The 18,595-nt window shown below is 37.1% G+C and overlaps 2 protein-coding genes across 6 annotated transcripts in view; one reads left to right on the top strand and one right to left on the bottom strand.

Moving 5' to 3' along the window:
• LOC114878625 (cilia- and flagella-associated protein 298) overlaps positions 1 to 7,952 on the top strand; it is a 69,932-nt gene extending 61,980 nt beyond the window's left edge. For all 4 annotated transcript variants that reach the window (XM_029192646.2, XM_029192643.2, XM_029192645.2 and 1 more), the window contains one exon: positions 3,273 to 7,952. In XM_029192646.2, the coding sequence (XP_029048479.1) occupies positions 3,273 to 3,383 (111 nt within the window). In that variant the 3' untranslated portion in view covers positions 3,384 to 7,952. The remainder of the gene's footprint in view (positions 1 to 3,272) is intronic.
• A 4,113-nt stretch (positions 7,953 to 12,065) lies between these two features.
• LOC114878622 lies at positions 12,066 to 12,919 on the bottom strand. Of its 2 annotated transcripts, none has more exons than XM_046288351.1 (4): positions 12,829 to 12,919; positions 12,643 to 12,762; positions 12,414 to 12,563; positions 12,066 to 12,273 (listed from the first exon to the last, which is right to left on the bottom strand). In XM_046288351.1, the coding sequence occupies exons 3-4, from the start codon at positions 12,543 to 12,545 to the stop codon at positions 12,091 to 12,093; spliced, it is 315 nt and encodes a 104-aa protein (XP_046144307.1). In that variant the 5' UTR covers positions 12,546 to 12,563; positions 12,643 to 12,762; positions 12,829 to 12,919; the 3' UTR covers positions 12,066 to 12,090. The 2 variants fall into 2 exon arrangements, with proteins under 2 accessions (XP_046144307.1, XP_046144308.1); XM_046288352.1 differs by having other exon boundaries at positions 12,652 to 12,762.
• Positions 12,920 to 18,595: the final 5,676 nt, after the last annotated feature.

The raw sequence follows: 18,595 nt of genomic DNA, 5'->3' as shown, positions 1-18,595 counted from the left end.
AAGTTTCATAGCTGCCAACCAAAAGCAGTGCAAATATTGTTCTTGTTTAAAAGAGGGTAAAGTGTTTTAAAAAAATAACTAAACGATAGATTATAATTAATCTGGTGGATAAAAAGAATTAAATTTAGCAACACTTTATCCGATTTAAACGAATAATTTCTATTCGGTTGCGATATTTTCAGCTTAGTCAGCAGCATGATTGCTTTTCACCACTTTTCCATCGTGTCTTTCACAGTTCTCGTGAAATACAGACGATTCTTTGCTTGATCTTCAGCGTTGCAGGGGGAAATTATGAAAGTATGAAATTACGTTGGCCGCGTAAATAACAAAAATTCCAGTGGATGGAGAATCGGAAACTTTATTTGCCAGACTTCGAGTCGCCGGAGTTTTTCGCTCAGCTCGGCTATAAATGGAAGATCGCTTTGACTCGACGAAAGAATTATACGAGAGACCCGACTAGAACGGAAATTGTGATTTACTTTTCGCTGCTCGGTTATCGAAAGGTTGTTGAAAAGTTCTTAACGAAAATACCGTGGAACTTCGAAAGTTGCTTTGATTAAAAAGAACATTTTAATTCCTCTCCGTGAAATAGTTTATAAATCATATATTATCAGAAGCATCTCTTCAAAACTTACAGGTAAAAGTATTCTAAAAGTATTTCATAGAAAATAATTTTAACTGAGATTTTATATTTACACCGAGATATTCTTGAAAAGAGGGTGAGCAAAGTGGCGACTCGCAGTCTATGATGAAACGAGTGGATTTATATAAGTCGTTTCAAACTATCTGATAGAGTTTAAATGATTTATCTTGCAAAGGTAGAATAATAAAGGAAAATCAATTTTATTATTATATAGTTAGGCTTCGATTTACTAATTGCAAACGTACTAAGGATTTCTATGATAGGTATAATTTAAAATAAATATCAAGAAATTCATCGTGTTTATAAAATTTTAATTTTATTTATTAAAAATTTTTACAAAAGTAACTTTCAATTTAATTTCATAAATATAATCTTTTGTTTCCAAATATTGTAGGTAGTATCATTTATTTTGAAGAACTCTGTATTTTCGCTTGGTGTCCAGTTGTCTCGTTCCATGCCTCTGAATCGCGTGGTATCGTGCACCCGCACAATGTATGAATGAACGTGCATATTTGCCTGGTGACGGAATTAAACCAGAAATACCACATAAAATCGAGACGTGCTCCGGCGTCGATGTTGTAATTGAACACGATGAAATTTACTTGTCCTGGAAAATAAATTTTTCAATATTTATCACTGCATAACAAAATTGCAATTTTACATATATAAAAATTGATATTCGATCAATAGGTTTCGGTTTTGTAACTTCAGGGTTGTTAGTAGAAAAGTGGGAAGATCTTGGGAAGCAACAGTATTGTTGAAGGAAGGTTTAATAAAGTAGATTGTATCGAGTTTATCGCTTCTTTTAGAGGGAAAAATATGAGAAAAAGAATCTTCCTTTCAGATTCATTGTTAGCCCCTCAGTTTTATTGAACAAAATCACGGTGAGAGGGAACTATCGAACAAAGCAGGAAAAGATAATAGCGTTGTCTGCCTGCCAAAAACTCTTGTTCCCGCTTTCAAAGAGGCTCTTGCTTAAGGGGTCTCACTGTTAAGTGACTTGTCGCGCAAATAATACGAATAATAGAAATCAGATTGTTAAACGAATCGTTACCTTTACTGTTTTCACACATTTCACTGTATTTAATTAAAAAGAAACACTTTCTATTTGCAATTTGTTATATTAAAATTTTAGAAATGACGTTCAGTGATAATTTCCGGTTAATATAACACAAATTTCTTTTTTATTTTTAATCAACTGTAGTACTTTACTGATATTCTCATACTTTTCGATGAACCAATTTGAATTTTCTTGAATGAACCACGTAATAGGGTCAATCGGCAACGCCCGATTGCATTTGATCATCAAAGATTCGAATTGCTGTAATAGGAAATTCCCATTGGCTTTAGGGTGTCCCACGGGAGTCAATTTATTTACCACCGTGTAATCAATTTCTCTTCTAATCAGGATTCGAATCGTAGCTCATTACTCATGATGATACATCAAAATTAATTCCTGAACCATTCCTCTTCTTTAATACTATTCTAGTGTTATTTCTGCTTTAACTACATTCTAAATATAGAATGCTGAAAATAGCTACCCTTAAGGGATCTAAAAAATGATAAGGAAATGAATAGAAAATATGAATTATTACTAATAACTATAACTACATATAACTCGATAGTATAGTACGTGTTATTCAGTTCATTTTTTTTTTTGAAAATCACGATTATCTGAATTGATATCGAAACATCGAAGAAACCCCTTTTATGGGATGCGTGAGGGAGGCCACTTGTGAGGCCAAGCAAGGACGCAAGCATCGATTCTGACCTAACCACCTCCACCCTAGTTTCAAGCCTAACTCCAACAACTCACCCCGTTTCCACTTTCAACCTACTCTTATCCCTTCTTCCCTCCTAAGAGCGACTATGAACTCTCTAGCTTTCTTTCTTCGTTCACTGAATACTTCTGGTCATCAAACTCTTAAATTAAACTCAACGACGTAAGATAGATGACAGATAGAAAATTTGTTTTCTTAATAATTAAAGTTTCATTGTATTAAGATATAAAGAAAATCTTTGAATTAAAAGAACCTTGTTCAACTATCTTCTTTCTTTACGAAGTTACGAATGCAATTTACGAGATGCATCCTCACAATAAATTGCATTAATAAACCGTACTTCATTCATGAATACCTATAAAATAGACTTTTCATCCATCGAATAAAAAGCAAGGGTTACTCGAGCGTAGCTCACTTACCATTTTAAAGTGATTACCCATACACACATTCCTGATATTCATGATCAATAAAATACGGATTTTAATACTCGAAATTGCTCGTTAGCGTTATACGATCGATAATGCTGTCCTCGTTGAGTGTTAGAGCGGCCTCAGTTCTGGCAAGCTGCTTAATACAAAGTCTTACACCGACAGACTTTTCTCTTTGTAAATTTCATATTTTTCCAATACAGTGCTTCCTCTACTTAAACTTGGGTGATCGTAGGATTAAAAAAGGTATAAAATAAAAAGTAATTTTAAATTGTAATTCACACTTTATTCACTTCACGTTTTTGTACATTTGGCTTAGAAAAATATATTTCCCTTACAATGAAAGTACTCGAAATCAATAATACAGCCTTGTTGAAAATTATCGGGGGCTTTTTATTAACCTCGATACTTGTGTTTCAGAAACTTGAGCAAGACGATGACGACGAGTATCTCGACTCCCCCTGGGCCGACGGCAGCAGTCTGAAGCGGCACTTTCAAGGTCTGAACAACATCTCCTGGAAACCGCACTAAGCGACCCAACAACGGGGACGAAGAGAGAACCTCATCGACGTAGCTGATTAAAAATGACCGACCTCGAACAGCCGATATTCTCTCAGCAGACTACCAAACATGCCGAATAAAACAACGTTTAATAGCGCTTAATGGCGGATTACGATTCCACGAAGTGAACCAGAGTTGCACGATGCTCAACTTCTCTCGAAGCGATCGTACGATTTCATTTTTCAAAGGGTTACAAATCGGTTCTACCACCGACAAAGACTTAGTAATTCCACTCCCCTGTAACCAGTATACGATTCGAAGCTTGCGAAATGTAATCCATGCAAGCGTGTATATTGTTAGAGAGCTTAATATGTCGAGCATATTACGATAACGAGGTTAACTAGCCAGTCCGCTGCAAAAGCCATGTTTTTGTTTCGATACTGGACCAATTTAGTATAGTTGGTTTTGCACAGAATGCAAGGAGAAATGTTGCCTCGAGGACTCTCCCTAATTTTCCTCAAACGATTTTCTACTTCTCGATTCATTGAGCCTCAAGTTTTCCGAATAAGCTCCAGGATAGAAATAAATATAGCTCAGTGGTAGAACGTGATTTTGAGATACCCGTGTCAGGACAAAATAGGCGTCCACGATTATCTTTGCTGGATGGAAGTTAGGGTGATCCAGAGTGCTGGTTCGACAACGCTTGAACACTCCATCGCGCTGTCGCATAACTGTCCCCACACTGTACGCGATAATTATTATCCGATAGAGATATAACGATATTTTGTGACGGACTTTTTTCTACTCGATAACCGCCCGTGCGCGCGAGCGCCACCTCTCAACTATCTCCGTCGATCGATTAATCCTTTGGCGACCCAGTGTTTTTCCCGATCGATCGTTGCGATTGGTGTCGAATGGAAAGTATCGGCTGTTTGGCCAGGATCCAGCGAGGAAATATTATATTTGGCCGGCACCTTTGGAGGCTCGTAAAAAAAAAAGGGTGGGTGCTTCCGAAACATCGCCAACAAATTTTCAAGATACTCGATGCAAACGAAAAGATACTTGGATCCTTTTCTGAATTATTCAACCCCTTCTCGAGGGGTTTAACCCGTTTTTCTATTCGTAAAGGATTCTTGCATCGTGGTTATTGAGATTCTTCATAGACAAAGGGTGGTAGTCTTGTAAGTGCTTTCCAACGATGAAGCTTCATTCTTTTTTCTCTAATAGGAAGGAATAAATTTATGCGGAAAATAATTGTATTAAAGGTACACAGGTATTTTAATGAAATTTTTAATTTTTAATATAATGCTTCAAATTACAGTATTTGCTTTATAAATAGTGTTTGGAGAGCACTGTTGTAAATGCAACCATTTGTTTATTTTGTTATCTTTGATTAATAAACATATTGCGAAGAATTTTCTCGTGTATCGTTTCGGAAACACCCGGTACAGGATCGATTTTCGATTACGAGGCACATCGTTTTCTCCGTGCAATTTGTGTAGCCATGCTGAGAAGAGTGTCCTCCGGAGTATAAGGTAGAAAGGAACGAGCTATTTCACGCCTGCACGATGAACGTCAATGTCGATTCGATCGCTGAGAAATAATATATATAGAAACTCTCCTCCTTGTTCGATAGAAAAATCGAGCAAGATAAGCATTCCTGCCGATAGCACACACGCTCGCATAATTACTCACACGTGTATGAGAAAAGACTATTAAATTGCACAATAAGTTCACTCTGGTTCACTCGTTGAAAGGATGAAAATGGCACTGGAATGATTCAAGAAGAAAGAAGATATAGAAGAAATTGTCGCGTTACTCACGTGGACTAAAGCTTAACGAGTAAATTAATGAATTAAGAGTACCGTTACCAGTTAACAAGTATTAATAAGTTAATCTGCTTGCTGTGTGATCATGACGCATCCGAGAAACGCCACTCCACGTGCATCGTAGAGTACGATTATACACTTTGTCGAACACCAACACACATATACATACGTACACACGTCCGTTTCATTGTTTGGGACACACGCTTCCGGTCAGGTATATTTGAGACGATTGACGGGTATTCGGGTTAGTAATAAATTTCAAATTGCGCTTTGAAGGACGATACCACCTCTTCATTTGTGGCTTCATTTAGGAGAGATAAAGGTGGCAAAAAGTGTAATTGTTAGGAATTCAGGTGGTGTTGGAACTTTTAAAATCAGTAGCCAATTTGTATTATACATCTGATTGTTAATTTGTTATCAACCTTTGAATAATGGGGTTGTGATTTTTATTTTCTGAGATTTAAAATATTCTTTACAATATTATAATGATTTTAGAAGGGAGTTTGATTAAAATTTTCCAATTGAAACTCTTCACTTACTACTTCATAAAACTAATATAATATTAATAGCATTTAACAATTTGATGTATATTACAAATCAGGCTTCTCTGAATCGCATTGTAATACTAGGTGACATTATTTCTAAAGAATAAGATTTTGTCAACGATGAGTCGGGTCAAGTTTGTCGATAATGCTAAATATAAAAGTCTATTAAATAATGAATAACACTGTCATACGCCGCACGCAACATTCAGAAATATAGAATTCGTGGCGATCGCGAGGCTCAAGGAAATTTCACCCCTGCGTGAGGCAGAACAGGGTGCCAGTTGCGCAGAGGGTGAACCAAGTAACAGTGGTTTTTTCTTGGCCACGTTGCTGCGCTTGAATCGATACGAGTGGCGCAGGGCAGGCAAACCACCCCTGAGATCGATGGCAAAAACTGATGCCAAAGGAAATTGGTTTCATTAGGAAATTTTATAACATGTATCCTCACTGTTGCGGAAATGCAAAATTGCCTACAATTCAATTTTTCCTTCCATCACTGATATTTCATAAGTTTTCAACAGCAACTCTCAATTTTCTTGAGAACCTTTGATCTAATTTAAAAAAGAAACAAATAAATATAGTACTTCGTCTTTCATAAATTACAAAAGGTATTGAAATTCGATTATGCTTCTTGGAACTATATTGCATAGTGTCATTGTTACTTCTAATATCGATCAAACAAGTAGACCCTGGTCTCCGAGGTTGGGAAGTATGAAAAATTATTCAATTTGCAATCGATCTCTAAACAAAGGAGCAAAAGAGAACCAGGAGAAGCAATTACTTTGGTGCTTGACCCGAAACCACTTAAACTGTCTGTATAGGGAATAATTTTAACATTCCATGATGCATCAACAAATTTCGGAGAAGAGATTCTCCTTCGACTCGAGATCCCGTCATTTTACAATTTTCACGTACAAAAACTACACTCACACATACATATACACACACATGGTTTGTAACACAATTCCACATGTGTACACAGTTGCACAGATACACGTAAACCGCGTACACTATGGAAAAAAATAATAATTGAATTGTTTTTATGAATTAAGAACAAGTTGTCTGTGATCTACAATAATTAAAAGAATATTTAATAAGTATTAACATAATAAATGCATAATTGACATGTCGAGAGTGTCGAACGAATCGGTTTAGGGAATAATACTAATAATTAATAAAGATAATTAAAAGAAAAAGAGGGAAATATTGAAAACGATGGAAAATGGAAACAGGATAGATGAGAAAATGATCAAATAATATGTTGAATAGAAGTCGCGATAAAGATAGAGCAATATAAAAAAATGAAATGGAAAATGATAGGTAAAACGATTATCGCATTAACGACGTTGTCGCAAAGGAATTCTAGAAAAGAGGTATATTATTATAAATACATATATAAACATTAAATAATAAAGAATAGAGATTTGAAATGGAGCACGCCACGTCTAAATATGTAATCGCTGTTGTTAATCAGTAATAATTTGCGATGTTAAAAGGTGAAAGAATTAAAAAAAAAAATGTGCGTGCTGCGTTCGAAGTACCGATTAAAATACAAAAAAAAAATTATATGAATAAAATAAATATATAAATAAATAAATATATATATATGGCACTTGACCGTCGCGGCTAAAAAAGTACATAGGATAGATAGATTTATAGAAGCGCAAAAAGATTAAAAAAAAAAAAAACACCAAAAATCGTTCCTTCCACCCGCTCCGGCCGTGTATTTGATTATCGATTTTAACAAATATATCGCATCTCATGTGAAGTCGAAGAAAAGCTCTGCGAACTTGTAAGCGCACCTCAGAATGCAAATTTAGTATGAAATTTTACCAATGCAAGCTGACAAAAGATTGAGAGAGAGGGAGAGAACGAGAGAGTGAAATAAAAAAATGTAATGAAACAGTTTTTCGTCACATATTGGTGAACAGAAGACAGGATAAAAGAACGAAGAAGGGGAAGAAAAAATATAATGAAAATATTAAAATGCCACAATCACCGAGTAATAAGTTGTTCAACGAGCGTTGCGAAAGATGTTCGAAATAATTTTTGTACAGTTTTGGCACACACGAGAACGTGCAACATCGTCGTCTTTATATTTATGTACAACATTTAATTATTATAAATTTTCGATATTATTACGAACTATGATCGATTTCGTGTGAAAGTGTATATGGCTTTTTCTGCGGTTAACAATAAAATGTTGTCAAAGCTTTTTCACGAGATATATATACATACATAATTTCACTCAAACGATCGAATTATCTAACGACACCCATCCTATCCACCTTATAATATTCCAATTTATAATTAATATCTTCATAATTATTCTTTTTTATTTCTAAACGTATAGGTTTCAGATAGTAAGGATCTGACACTCTCCCCGCCCCGCCACTTTCTCCCAGGGGACGGTGGGAGATTTTATACAAGATTTCTTCACGTTAAAAACAGAAAAAGAATATATACAGCCATTTACAAAACGTGTAATCCAGATTTCTCGCAACATTACTGCGTGGCCAGCTGACTGCGTTATAAACCGTTTGACCTAGAACGAAGTGGAAACCCCTCAGTCTTATAGAGACCGCCGAGGCGTCCGGATCTACTTATTAAACATACATATACATACCCTTATTTTATTTTCTGTGATCCCTGCATTCTTTTCATCTCTTCATCCCTTACATCTCTTCATCGCTTACATCCCTACATTCTTTTCATCTCTTCATCCCTTACATCTCTTCATCGCTTACATCCCTACATTCTTTTCATCCCTACATTTCTTTCATCCCTACATTCCTTTCATCTCTACATTCTTTTCATCCCTACATTCTTTTCAACCCTACATCCTTTTCATCCCTACATTCTTTTCATCCCTACAATCTTTTCAACCCTACATTCTTTTCATCCCTACATTCATTTCATCCCTATATTCTTTATATCCCTACATTCATTTCATCCCTACATTCTTTTCATCTCTACATTCATTTCATCCCTACATTCTTTTCAACCCTACATCCTTTTCATCCAAACATTCCCTACATCTCTACATCCCTTATATCTCTGTATCCCTTACATCCTTGCATTCTTCACACATTCGCAACATTTTTATGTAAAATCGTGCAAAATTTAATTCCTTTTATCGCCGCCAGAGGGCGCTGATTCGACATCGAAATTTTAGTTCAAATTTTTTCCGCTAGGGGGCGCTCTATTTTTGAGATTTTTCGCGAAAAATCTCGAAAAAATAGCGCCCCCTAGCGGCCAAATTTGGAACTAAATTTTCGAAAAAATTTTAGTTCGAATTTTTGCCGCTAGGGGGCGCTCTTTTTTTGAGATTTTTCGCGAAAATCTCGAAAAAATAGCGCCCCCTAGCGGCCAAATTTGGAACTAAATTTTCGAAAAAATTTTAGTTCGAATTTTTGCCGCTAGAGGGCGCTATTTTTTCGAGAATTTCGCGAAAAATCTCAAAAATAGAGCGCCCCCTAGCGGAAAAAATTTGAACTAAAATTTCGATGTCGAATCAGCGCCCTCTGGTGGCGATAAAGGAAACTAAATTTTGCAAAATTTCTCGCGAAAAACTACTTACCTTTACTTACCTTTACTCGAAGCAGTCTTTGTAATATATTTATTATAAGGTTTGCAGGATTATAAGGGATACTGGGATGAAAGGGATGTAGGGATGAAAAGAATGTACGGGTGAAAATAGTGTAGGGATGAAGAGAATGTAGGGATGAAAAGGATGGAGGGATGAAAAGAATGTAGGTTTGATAAGGATGTAGGGATGAAAAGAATATAGGGATGAAATGAATGTAGGGATGAAAAGAATGTAGGGATGAAATGAATGTAGGGATGAAAAGAATATAGGGATGAAATGAATGTAGGGATGAAAAGAATGCAGGGATGAAAAGAATGTAGGGATGAAATGAATGCAGGGATGAAATGAATGCAGTGATGTAAGGGATGCAGAGATCTAACTAAACGAAGGATGTAAAGGATGCCGCAGGGGTCCTGGGCTGGGGCCCAGGTCTCCACTGCACGCGGTCCCAGGAATGCCGCCATCGGGTGTGGCCCCCGATGTCGGTGGAATTTGGCACATGGCGGAGGGTCAAAGGACCCTCCCTACAGCCCCAGTGCAGGCCACCGTGGTGGTTTTAGTGGGTAAAAATCCCACACTACCTCCGGCCCCTCCCCAGGGGGGCTGAAGGTGTCTTTCTGAAGATTTCCACCACGTTAAAAAAAAAAAAAAAAAAAAAGTTTGGCAGAGATGTAAGGAATGCAGACATGTAAGGGATGCAAAGATGGCCTTGGACTACAATGAGGGATAAAATTATACAAATAACCAGAAGAAGTAACATAAAAGGGGTCCTCGGCTGACTCAGAAGAGGGATACAATCATATACGTTATTCTCGTTCGATGAGCGTCTTTTATAAGCAAAAAAAATAAATTAAGTAAATTAAATAATCTCTGGACAAAAATTAGAGGAAAATTATTATACTGGTTGCGCCTTCTTCATACGGACCTGATTTCATCCAGAGGTATTAGGAACCACGCTGCGCCAATGACACCCTCTGCGTACCTACCTGATATCATATTGGGGTATTAAGGACCCCGAAATGCCGGTGAGTATCTCTGCATACCAATATTATAACAGCCGGGGTGCCAGAGACCCCGAAGCACCAATGCCTATCTCTGCATACCGACCTGATACCATCTGGGGTGCCAGAGACCCCGAAACACCGGTGAGTATCTCCGCATACCAATATTATAGCAGCTGGGGTGCCAGAGACCCCGAAGCACCAATGCCTATCTCTGCGTATCGACTTGATACCATCTGGGGTGTCAGAGACCCCAAAACGCCGGTGAGTATCTCCGTATACCAATGTTATAGTAGCCGGGGTGCCAGGAACCCCGAAGCACCAATGACGATCTCTGCGTATCGACCTGATACCATCTGGGGTGTCAGAGACCCCAAAACGCAGGTGAGTATCTCCGTATACCAATATTATAGTAGCCGGGGTGCCAGGAACCCCGAAGCACCAATGACGATCTCTGCATACCGACCTGATACCATCTGGGGTGTCAAGGACCCCGAAACGCCAATGAGTATCTCTGCATACCAATATTATAGCAGCTGGGGTGCCACGGACCCCGTAGCACCAACGCCCATCTCTGCGCACCGACCTGATACCATCTGGGGTGTCAGGGACCCCGGAGCAAATAGCGAAATATAAGAACGAAAAACGAACAAATCGTGAAACTCACTTGTTCGGAATAGTGATGGGTTTGACCGGATCTAGCAAAATATAAGAACGGAAAACGAACAAATCGTGAAACTCACTTGTTCGGAATAGTGATGTGTTTGACCGGATATAGCGAAATATAAGAACGGAAAACGAACAAATCGTGAAACTCTCTTGTTCGGAATAGTGATGGGTGTTTCGCTTACAACGTATACAGATGTAATATGTTTTAATTCTCTGAATAGATAACATTTTTCTCATTTTTTTCCTTGTTGATTGGAGGAAACTGACGATGCAGATAAGGTAAACCGGATAAACCAGAATACAATCATGAAATTCCTTTTATGAACGTGTTTCACATAAGAATAAAGCGTGCTTTTTATAGTTTAATTTAAAAAATCGGTAAGTTTTACGTATCCTTTTTGGATCTGATCCAATACAGTATTATCTATTAGTGCAAATAATATATTTTATTTAACTGATTTAACGATCGATTTATATTTTCTGTTATTTTATATTTACAATTAATTGCTGGTTCATGTTTCATGTTTATTATACGATAATATTGGTTATGATTTTATTTAATGTATATAATTTAATCCTTGTTTTGTAAAAGTTATAATATATTTTATCAAAGTACTCTTACCATTTGACAACATCACAGATCAAATGTGTTGGCCAATAATAATATTAACATATCATATTTCTTTTTGATATACATATAAGAAATATTAAATTCACTATTATTTAATGTCATTTTATCATTGTACCTTTGAATGATACTAATATGCAAGCAATTTCCACTAATGGAACGTTAATGTAAAATGTCTCGTGTGATTTGTAAATTTAGTGCATAGCGTGACTTCCTAATCGTGTCATAATAGACCACATCCAACTTTATGCTTCATGCTTTATATATCATGATTCACATCTCACACTTCATCTTACACTTTAGGCCCTTGATATTTCACATTTCAGTTGTCACAGTTAATCTGTGCTGTTGATATGTTATTTGTGGCCATAGAAATAAAGAGAAGAACAATATTTGATACTACATTTATAAATTTAATCAAATTGTATTTATTTACATGTTTCGTAGTTTAATAAAATATTCCATTATACATAAATTTATTTATCCTCAGAATTGGGTATCCTGATCGCTGGAATAATACCATAAGGAGGAGTGCAACCTGGAGTACTATCTTCTCCACTTCCATTGGAAAAACCTTTTCTCCTTCTTACTGGTTTTGACGTACTACCACATTTTACGATGAATTTAATTTCAGCCATGAGTTCTTCTTTGAAGGAAATCTGATAAATGAATACGACATACTTAAAATGGATCTTCCTATGGATTTTAGCATTTAAGGTAAGATCTAAGGTTTAAGATTTAAAGTAGTTCTAAGACATTGTATTTCAAGATGTGATTGAAATTATTTAATTATTCTTACATTTTCGTGTACAGATGTGCAACCAATCTTCCGCAGAAGTTCGAATATGGTGTAGAAAAAGGAGACAGCAACACCAACAGTTAATACTAGAAAAACACCACCCACGTTGTCAAGATCCAGCTCATCTGCCATACTTTGACTGCTTTCTTCCTATAAATTATAATGTTAATTTTATAAAAATTGAGTTTTGAATTCGTGTTATAATTTTTTTTCCAATTTATACGAATACATAGTCGACATTTTCCACCCCCGCGTTTCTGCGTCCACCATTTAGTCTTTAATTCTGTGATCAAACCACTTTGTTACAATTTTAATACGGCAGTGTTCAGTGCATGATGATATGGTGAATCTGTAATTATTTATGTTGATCAGAATTGATTTGAATAAATTAAATTTTATCTAAAAGAAAGCTTACCGTTTTTCATTGCAATTCCATAACCCTTCACATCCAGAAGTCCTCCAATTTGTGTCACGTTGCAAAGAATTTGTACCATAACTCGTTCATAAACATACTGCATGCACATACTCATCTCCTCGCATACTTTCGTTCTTAACTCGCTTACAGCATTTTAAAATCAACTTAAAAGTAACTTAAAACAAATGAATTCTTCATCGATTCCCCGATGATGTCTTAAATTACCTTGAAAATAATTACAAGGACCCTACGGTACTTACTATTCTAATGTTATACTCGTCATAAACAAAAGTGAAAAGGAAAGGAAAATCGAAAATATAAAACATAAAATAAAAATTCCAACAATAAAATTCTGAAAGAGAAAATATAATTAACACCACAATTTCGATAACAATTGAAATGGAAAATGCCAAGAACAGAAAACATGGTTACCATTGCAACATCAAAGCTATTTAATAAAAGAAACGAGAATACAAATGTATGATATTCCTAATTTATCATTTTTCTTTTAAAATAACATGTTTCAATACAAAGTAGTCACATAATAAAAAAAGTAATTAATTTCAAAGTTATATTCATCAGCAATAATGATCAATCAAAAAGTGGACTCGAAAAAATTTATGTTACTACTTTATCTTCGCGAATCGTAGCGTTCAGCTCGGTATCGTTTTCTAAAAATTATCATTTGATAAATGTTTAGACGACGATACCGATTACCAGGTCACACCACGTGGAGGTGGCTACGATTGTGACCCACCCTAACACCTAGTCCCAACCTCCCACCATAACAAGGACCTCGCCTATCAAGCTGTTGCCAACGAGATAACCGAGTATAGACTCTAATTAGCCCGTAGGCTCGCGTATTGGAGAATAGACATACGGTCACGCCGATCCCCCACATCGATCTTAACATCGATTAATTACAATTTCATTCATTTTCAAAGTTGGCAGCTTAGTATCGTAAAGCGACAATTACACTTCTCTTAACATGCTGAGATATGTAATTGTTTCCTCGGATAGACAGCCGCATCACAATTTGGGCAGCAAATTCTTTACCACAATACCGATAAAAAATTTGCATCAAACCTCCATACCAGTCCATACACATAACCCGTTCATAAACATACTGCATGCACATACTCATCTCCTCGCATACTTTCGTTCTTAACTCGCTTACAGTATTTTAAAATCAACTTAAAAGTAACTTAAAACAAATGAATTCTTCAATGATCCCTCGATGATGTCTTAAATTATCTTGAAAAGAAAGTTCCTTTTCATTCGAAAGTATCCACCGGCGCACGTACTCGCCTACGTAACAACACTTCAACAATAGAATGCTGTAAGAGAAAATATAATTATTTACATCATAATCTCAGTAATAATTGAAATGGTAGAATATGGAAACAGGAAACATAATTACCATTGCAACCTCGGAGCTGTTTAATAAAAGAAACGAGAATACGAATGTATGATATGAGAAGATAAGATAATACATACATATGAAATCGATAAGAAAAGAATAATTTCCTGAAATAAAATAGTGAACCCCCTAAAACTATAAAACCCCCCAAAACATATAACATTAAATAAAAAATTTCAACAATAAAATTCTGAAAGAGAAAATATAATTAATACCACAATTTCGATAACAATTGAAATGGAAAATGCCAAGAACAGAAAACATAGTTACCATTGCAACCTCAGAGCTATTTAATAAAAGAAACGAGAATACGAAATCGATATAAGAAGAGAATAATTTCCTGAAATAAAATAGTAAACCCCCTAAAACTATAAAACCCCCCAAAACAGACAACATAAAATAAAAATTTCAACAATAAAATGCTGAAACAGAAAATATAATTAACATCACAATTTCGATTACAATTGAAACGGAAAATACCGAGAACAGAAACAAAATTGCAATAAAATTTCAAGTTCAATATGTTCTCGACGGTACTTTTCATACCGGTCAAGAAAAAAAAAAAGAAAAGAACAAATTAGCGAGCATAGTGACAGAATGACTGTCCATCCGAAGATGGAGAGCCATTAGTAGTTCCCCTCTTCTGGGCAAATTTTGCCGGGGCTCTTCAGCACATGGCCACTTCTTTCTTCGGCAATAGCCTCACAAAAATCACTCGCGAAAATTTTACGCTTGCTCAGGCATTCGTAAAAACGAAACACGTAAACGAGCAATAATTCTCTGAATCGCTACTCGCATACGTGCATAATTTTTGCAAATGTCCAAGCACAAAATATTTTTTATTTCACTTCACTTCACTGCACTTTCACTTTAATACTTCATTTTTGTAATCGGGTCTAGTACCACGACTACGACTTACAAACTAATAAGGCTTGGCCTTGAAAAAATCAAGAGAGAATGCTAAATTAATTAAATTGCATTTTCATCTTTTCTCTTGATTTTTGGTTTCCCAACCCCAGATACAAGCTTCTCACGTATTAGAGGAGAATACGAAGAGAAACATGAAAGCTTGCTCTGGCCCTACCTACTTATAAACTAAACTCAGTCACACCAGAAATAAACTACCTGCCTGCCTATCGCTATATTTAAAAAAGGGCAAAAACCATTCTCACAAAAATTCACTCCACGGTTCTCATACAACCACCCGGGTGCAAAAATGCCTACACCTAGGGAGAACGTCCCGGGACGCCTCCGACACCCGAGTTCAATTCAACTTTCACACTCTAATAAAATCATACCTTTTTGCTGAAATCGACTGACAAATAATAGTGAACATTATGCTAAAATAATACATTTCATTTTCGTATTCTATTGAATTATCTAATGCAAAAATTTTTCAATTTATTCTTGATAAGTATTTTGTAATGTTATAGTAAGTTAATATTTTTAATAAACGATACAAATCCCACATCCTAACCACACACACACATGTGGAACTTGTATCGTGGTTCACTATTGGTTCACTACTTTTGTCAGTCGCCAAAATGTATTACACTTAAAACTAAACCTTGTCCACCGCCCTCCACCCACGCGAGTACATCTAAGTACCCGAATGAGCTTTGGGCATAAAAATGAACAAGGCCAAAGGTATTTTCACCTACCAGTTTTCTTCATGTGTGCTGAAATGCCTAAGCTAAAACGTATGATTAGCAAAAACTAAAGATGATATTCTCACTTTATTAAAAGTAAGAATATCAGCGAAATTTCACGGCATAGTATATGGGCTGGTCCCCCCCAGGGGGGTGGAGTATATAGTCGGATAGCTTGGAGGATGACCGCGAAAGAAAGACAGAATGATTGGGGGTAAAAGGAAATGTGTAACGCAGTGTGAGGTCAGTCGAAGACGAGAGCGAATGGAGAAGATAGCGAGGAAATAAACTAGACTATTCTAATAAAAGTGACTCGACTTTGCAAATATAAAGCTTGAAGAGCAAATACTAAAAAGCATAATTGAGCAACTATGACATAAAACATGGTGCACTGCTAATATCAGCTGGCAACGGAGGTTCTTAGGCCCCCTGTACTTGCGTCCGACGCTACATACCACCCACCCCGCCTGGACGTCGTAACGCCAGGACAGGATGCACCCCTTCGCTAAGAACGCTACCCGCCCGTCCAACACGTTGCATCCAACGGTGTCAGATTGACGGACGCCCATAGTATAGACAAAAGGACTACAGTTTAAAATATGGTAACATATTTGCATATGTTCCGTATTCTAAAGCTGCGCCTGCAAAGGCCTAGTAATGCATGGGTTTGTCTCCCATGAGATGGTGTTTCACGGTCTTATGCCGCGGAATCCTTGTAACTAATTTCATTAAATAAATAATATATTGGATTGAGTTTAAAAACCAAAAGGATTCCCACCGAATACTAGTCAGTGCATTGTCATATTTACTCTCGCGTTGGAAATTTTTCGCAACACTAATTAAAATAGAAAATCCTGATCTAAAAACATAACTAGTACATAAACATTTAACGGGCGAATATTTCACTATACCAGGGGTATGCGGGTGGATAAATGATTATGTGATAGAGTTCGTGAGGCTGAAGTGTGAATGATGAATGTTTAGAGTCGAGAATCGTAAACGTGACAGAATGAAGTTGAAGTATGAACGAAGAGCTTTCTACAATGCTTGAAGAGCAAATACTGAAAAGCAAAATAGAGCAACTATGACGCAACAACGGTGCACTTCTAATATAGGGCTGGCAAGGGAGGTTCTTAGGCCCCCTGAACTTGCGTTCGACGCTACCACCACCCACCCCGCCTAGGATAGGATGCACCCCTTCGCTAAGAACGCTACCCGCCCGTCCAACACGTTGCATCCAACGTGTCAGATTGGCGGACGCCCATAGTATAGACAAAAGGCTGCAGTTTACAATATGTAACATATGGTCGTGCGCCACATTCTAAAGCTGCGCCTGCAAAGGCCTAGTAATGCATGGTTTTATCTCCCATGAGATGGTTTCACGGTCTTATGCCGCGGAATCCTTGTAACTACTTTGATTAATTAAATAAAACATTGAGTTCAAAAACCAAAAGGATTCCCACCCTATACTCGTAAGTGCATCGTCATATTTACTCTCGCGTTATTTTTCGCAACACTAATTAAAATAGAAAATCTTGATCTAGCAACATGACTAAAGGGGAGCTTTAAATTATGCTTGAAGAGCAAATATTGAAAAGCAAAATTGAGCAAATATGACCCAACATGCGTCCACTGCTAATATCAGCTGGCAACGGAGGTTCTTAGGCCCCCTGCACTTACGCACGACGCTACATACCACCCATCCCGCCTGTTTAAGGCACCTGGCCGTAATGGCACCTGGCCATTAAGGCGGGATGCACCCCTTCGCTAATAGCGCTACCCACCCATCGAACACGTTGCATCCAACGTGTCCGAGTGGTGGACGCTAATAGTATAGGCAAAAGGACTTTAAGACAGTATAGCGTATGGATTGCGACATACTTAAATGTCCCGTACTCTATGGCTGTGCCTGCAAAGGCCTAGTAATGCATGGTTTTATCTCCCATGAGGTGGTGTTCACGGTCTTATGCCGCGGAATCCTTGTAACTAATTTTATCACATAAAAACCAAAAGGATTCCCACCGAATACTAGTCAGTGTATAGTCATATTTACTCTCGCGTTGGAAATTTTTCGCAACACTAATTAAAATAGAAAATCCTAATCTAGAAACATGTCTGGTACATTAATATCTAACGGGGTAATATTTCACTACACAAAGGTATGCAGGTGGATAAATGATTATGTGATAGAGTTCATGAGGCTGAAGTGTGAATGATGAGTGTTTAGGGTCGAGAACCGTGAACGTGACAGAATGAAATTGATGTACGAACGAAGAGCTTTCTACAATGCTTGAAGAGCAAATACTGAAAAGCAAAATAGAGCAACTATGACGCAAAAATGGTGCACTTCTAATATCAGCTGGCAACGGAGGTTCTTAGGCCCCCTGAGCTTGCGCTCGACGCTACATACCACCCACCCCGCCTAGAACAGGGTGCACCCCTTCGCTAAGGACGCTACCCGCCCGTCCAACACGTTGCATCCAACGTGTCAGATTGACGGACGCCCATAGTATAGACAAAAGGCTGCAGTTTATCAAATGGAAGATTTGGTACTCCGCCACATTCTAAATCTGCGCCTTGAAAGGCCTAGTAATGCATGGTTTTATCTCCCATGAGATGGTTTCACGGTCTTATGCCGCGGAATCCTTGTAACTAATTTGATTAATTAAATAAAACATTGAGTTTAAAAAGCAAAAGG

The sequence above is a fragment of the Osmia bicornis genome, chromosome 13, assembly GCF_907164935.1.
Source record: "Osmia bicornis bicornis chromosome 13, iOsmBic2.1, whole genome shotgun sequence".
Lineage (NCBI taxonomy): Eukaryota > Metazoa > Arthropoda > Insecta > Hymenoptera > Megachilidae > Osmia > Osmia bicornis.
Note: the sequence above shows the minus strand (reverse complement) of the source record. Positions and strands in the feature narration are given on the sequence as shown.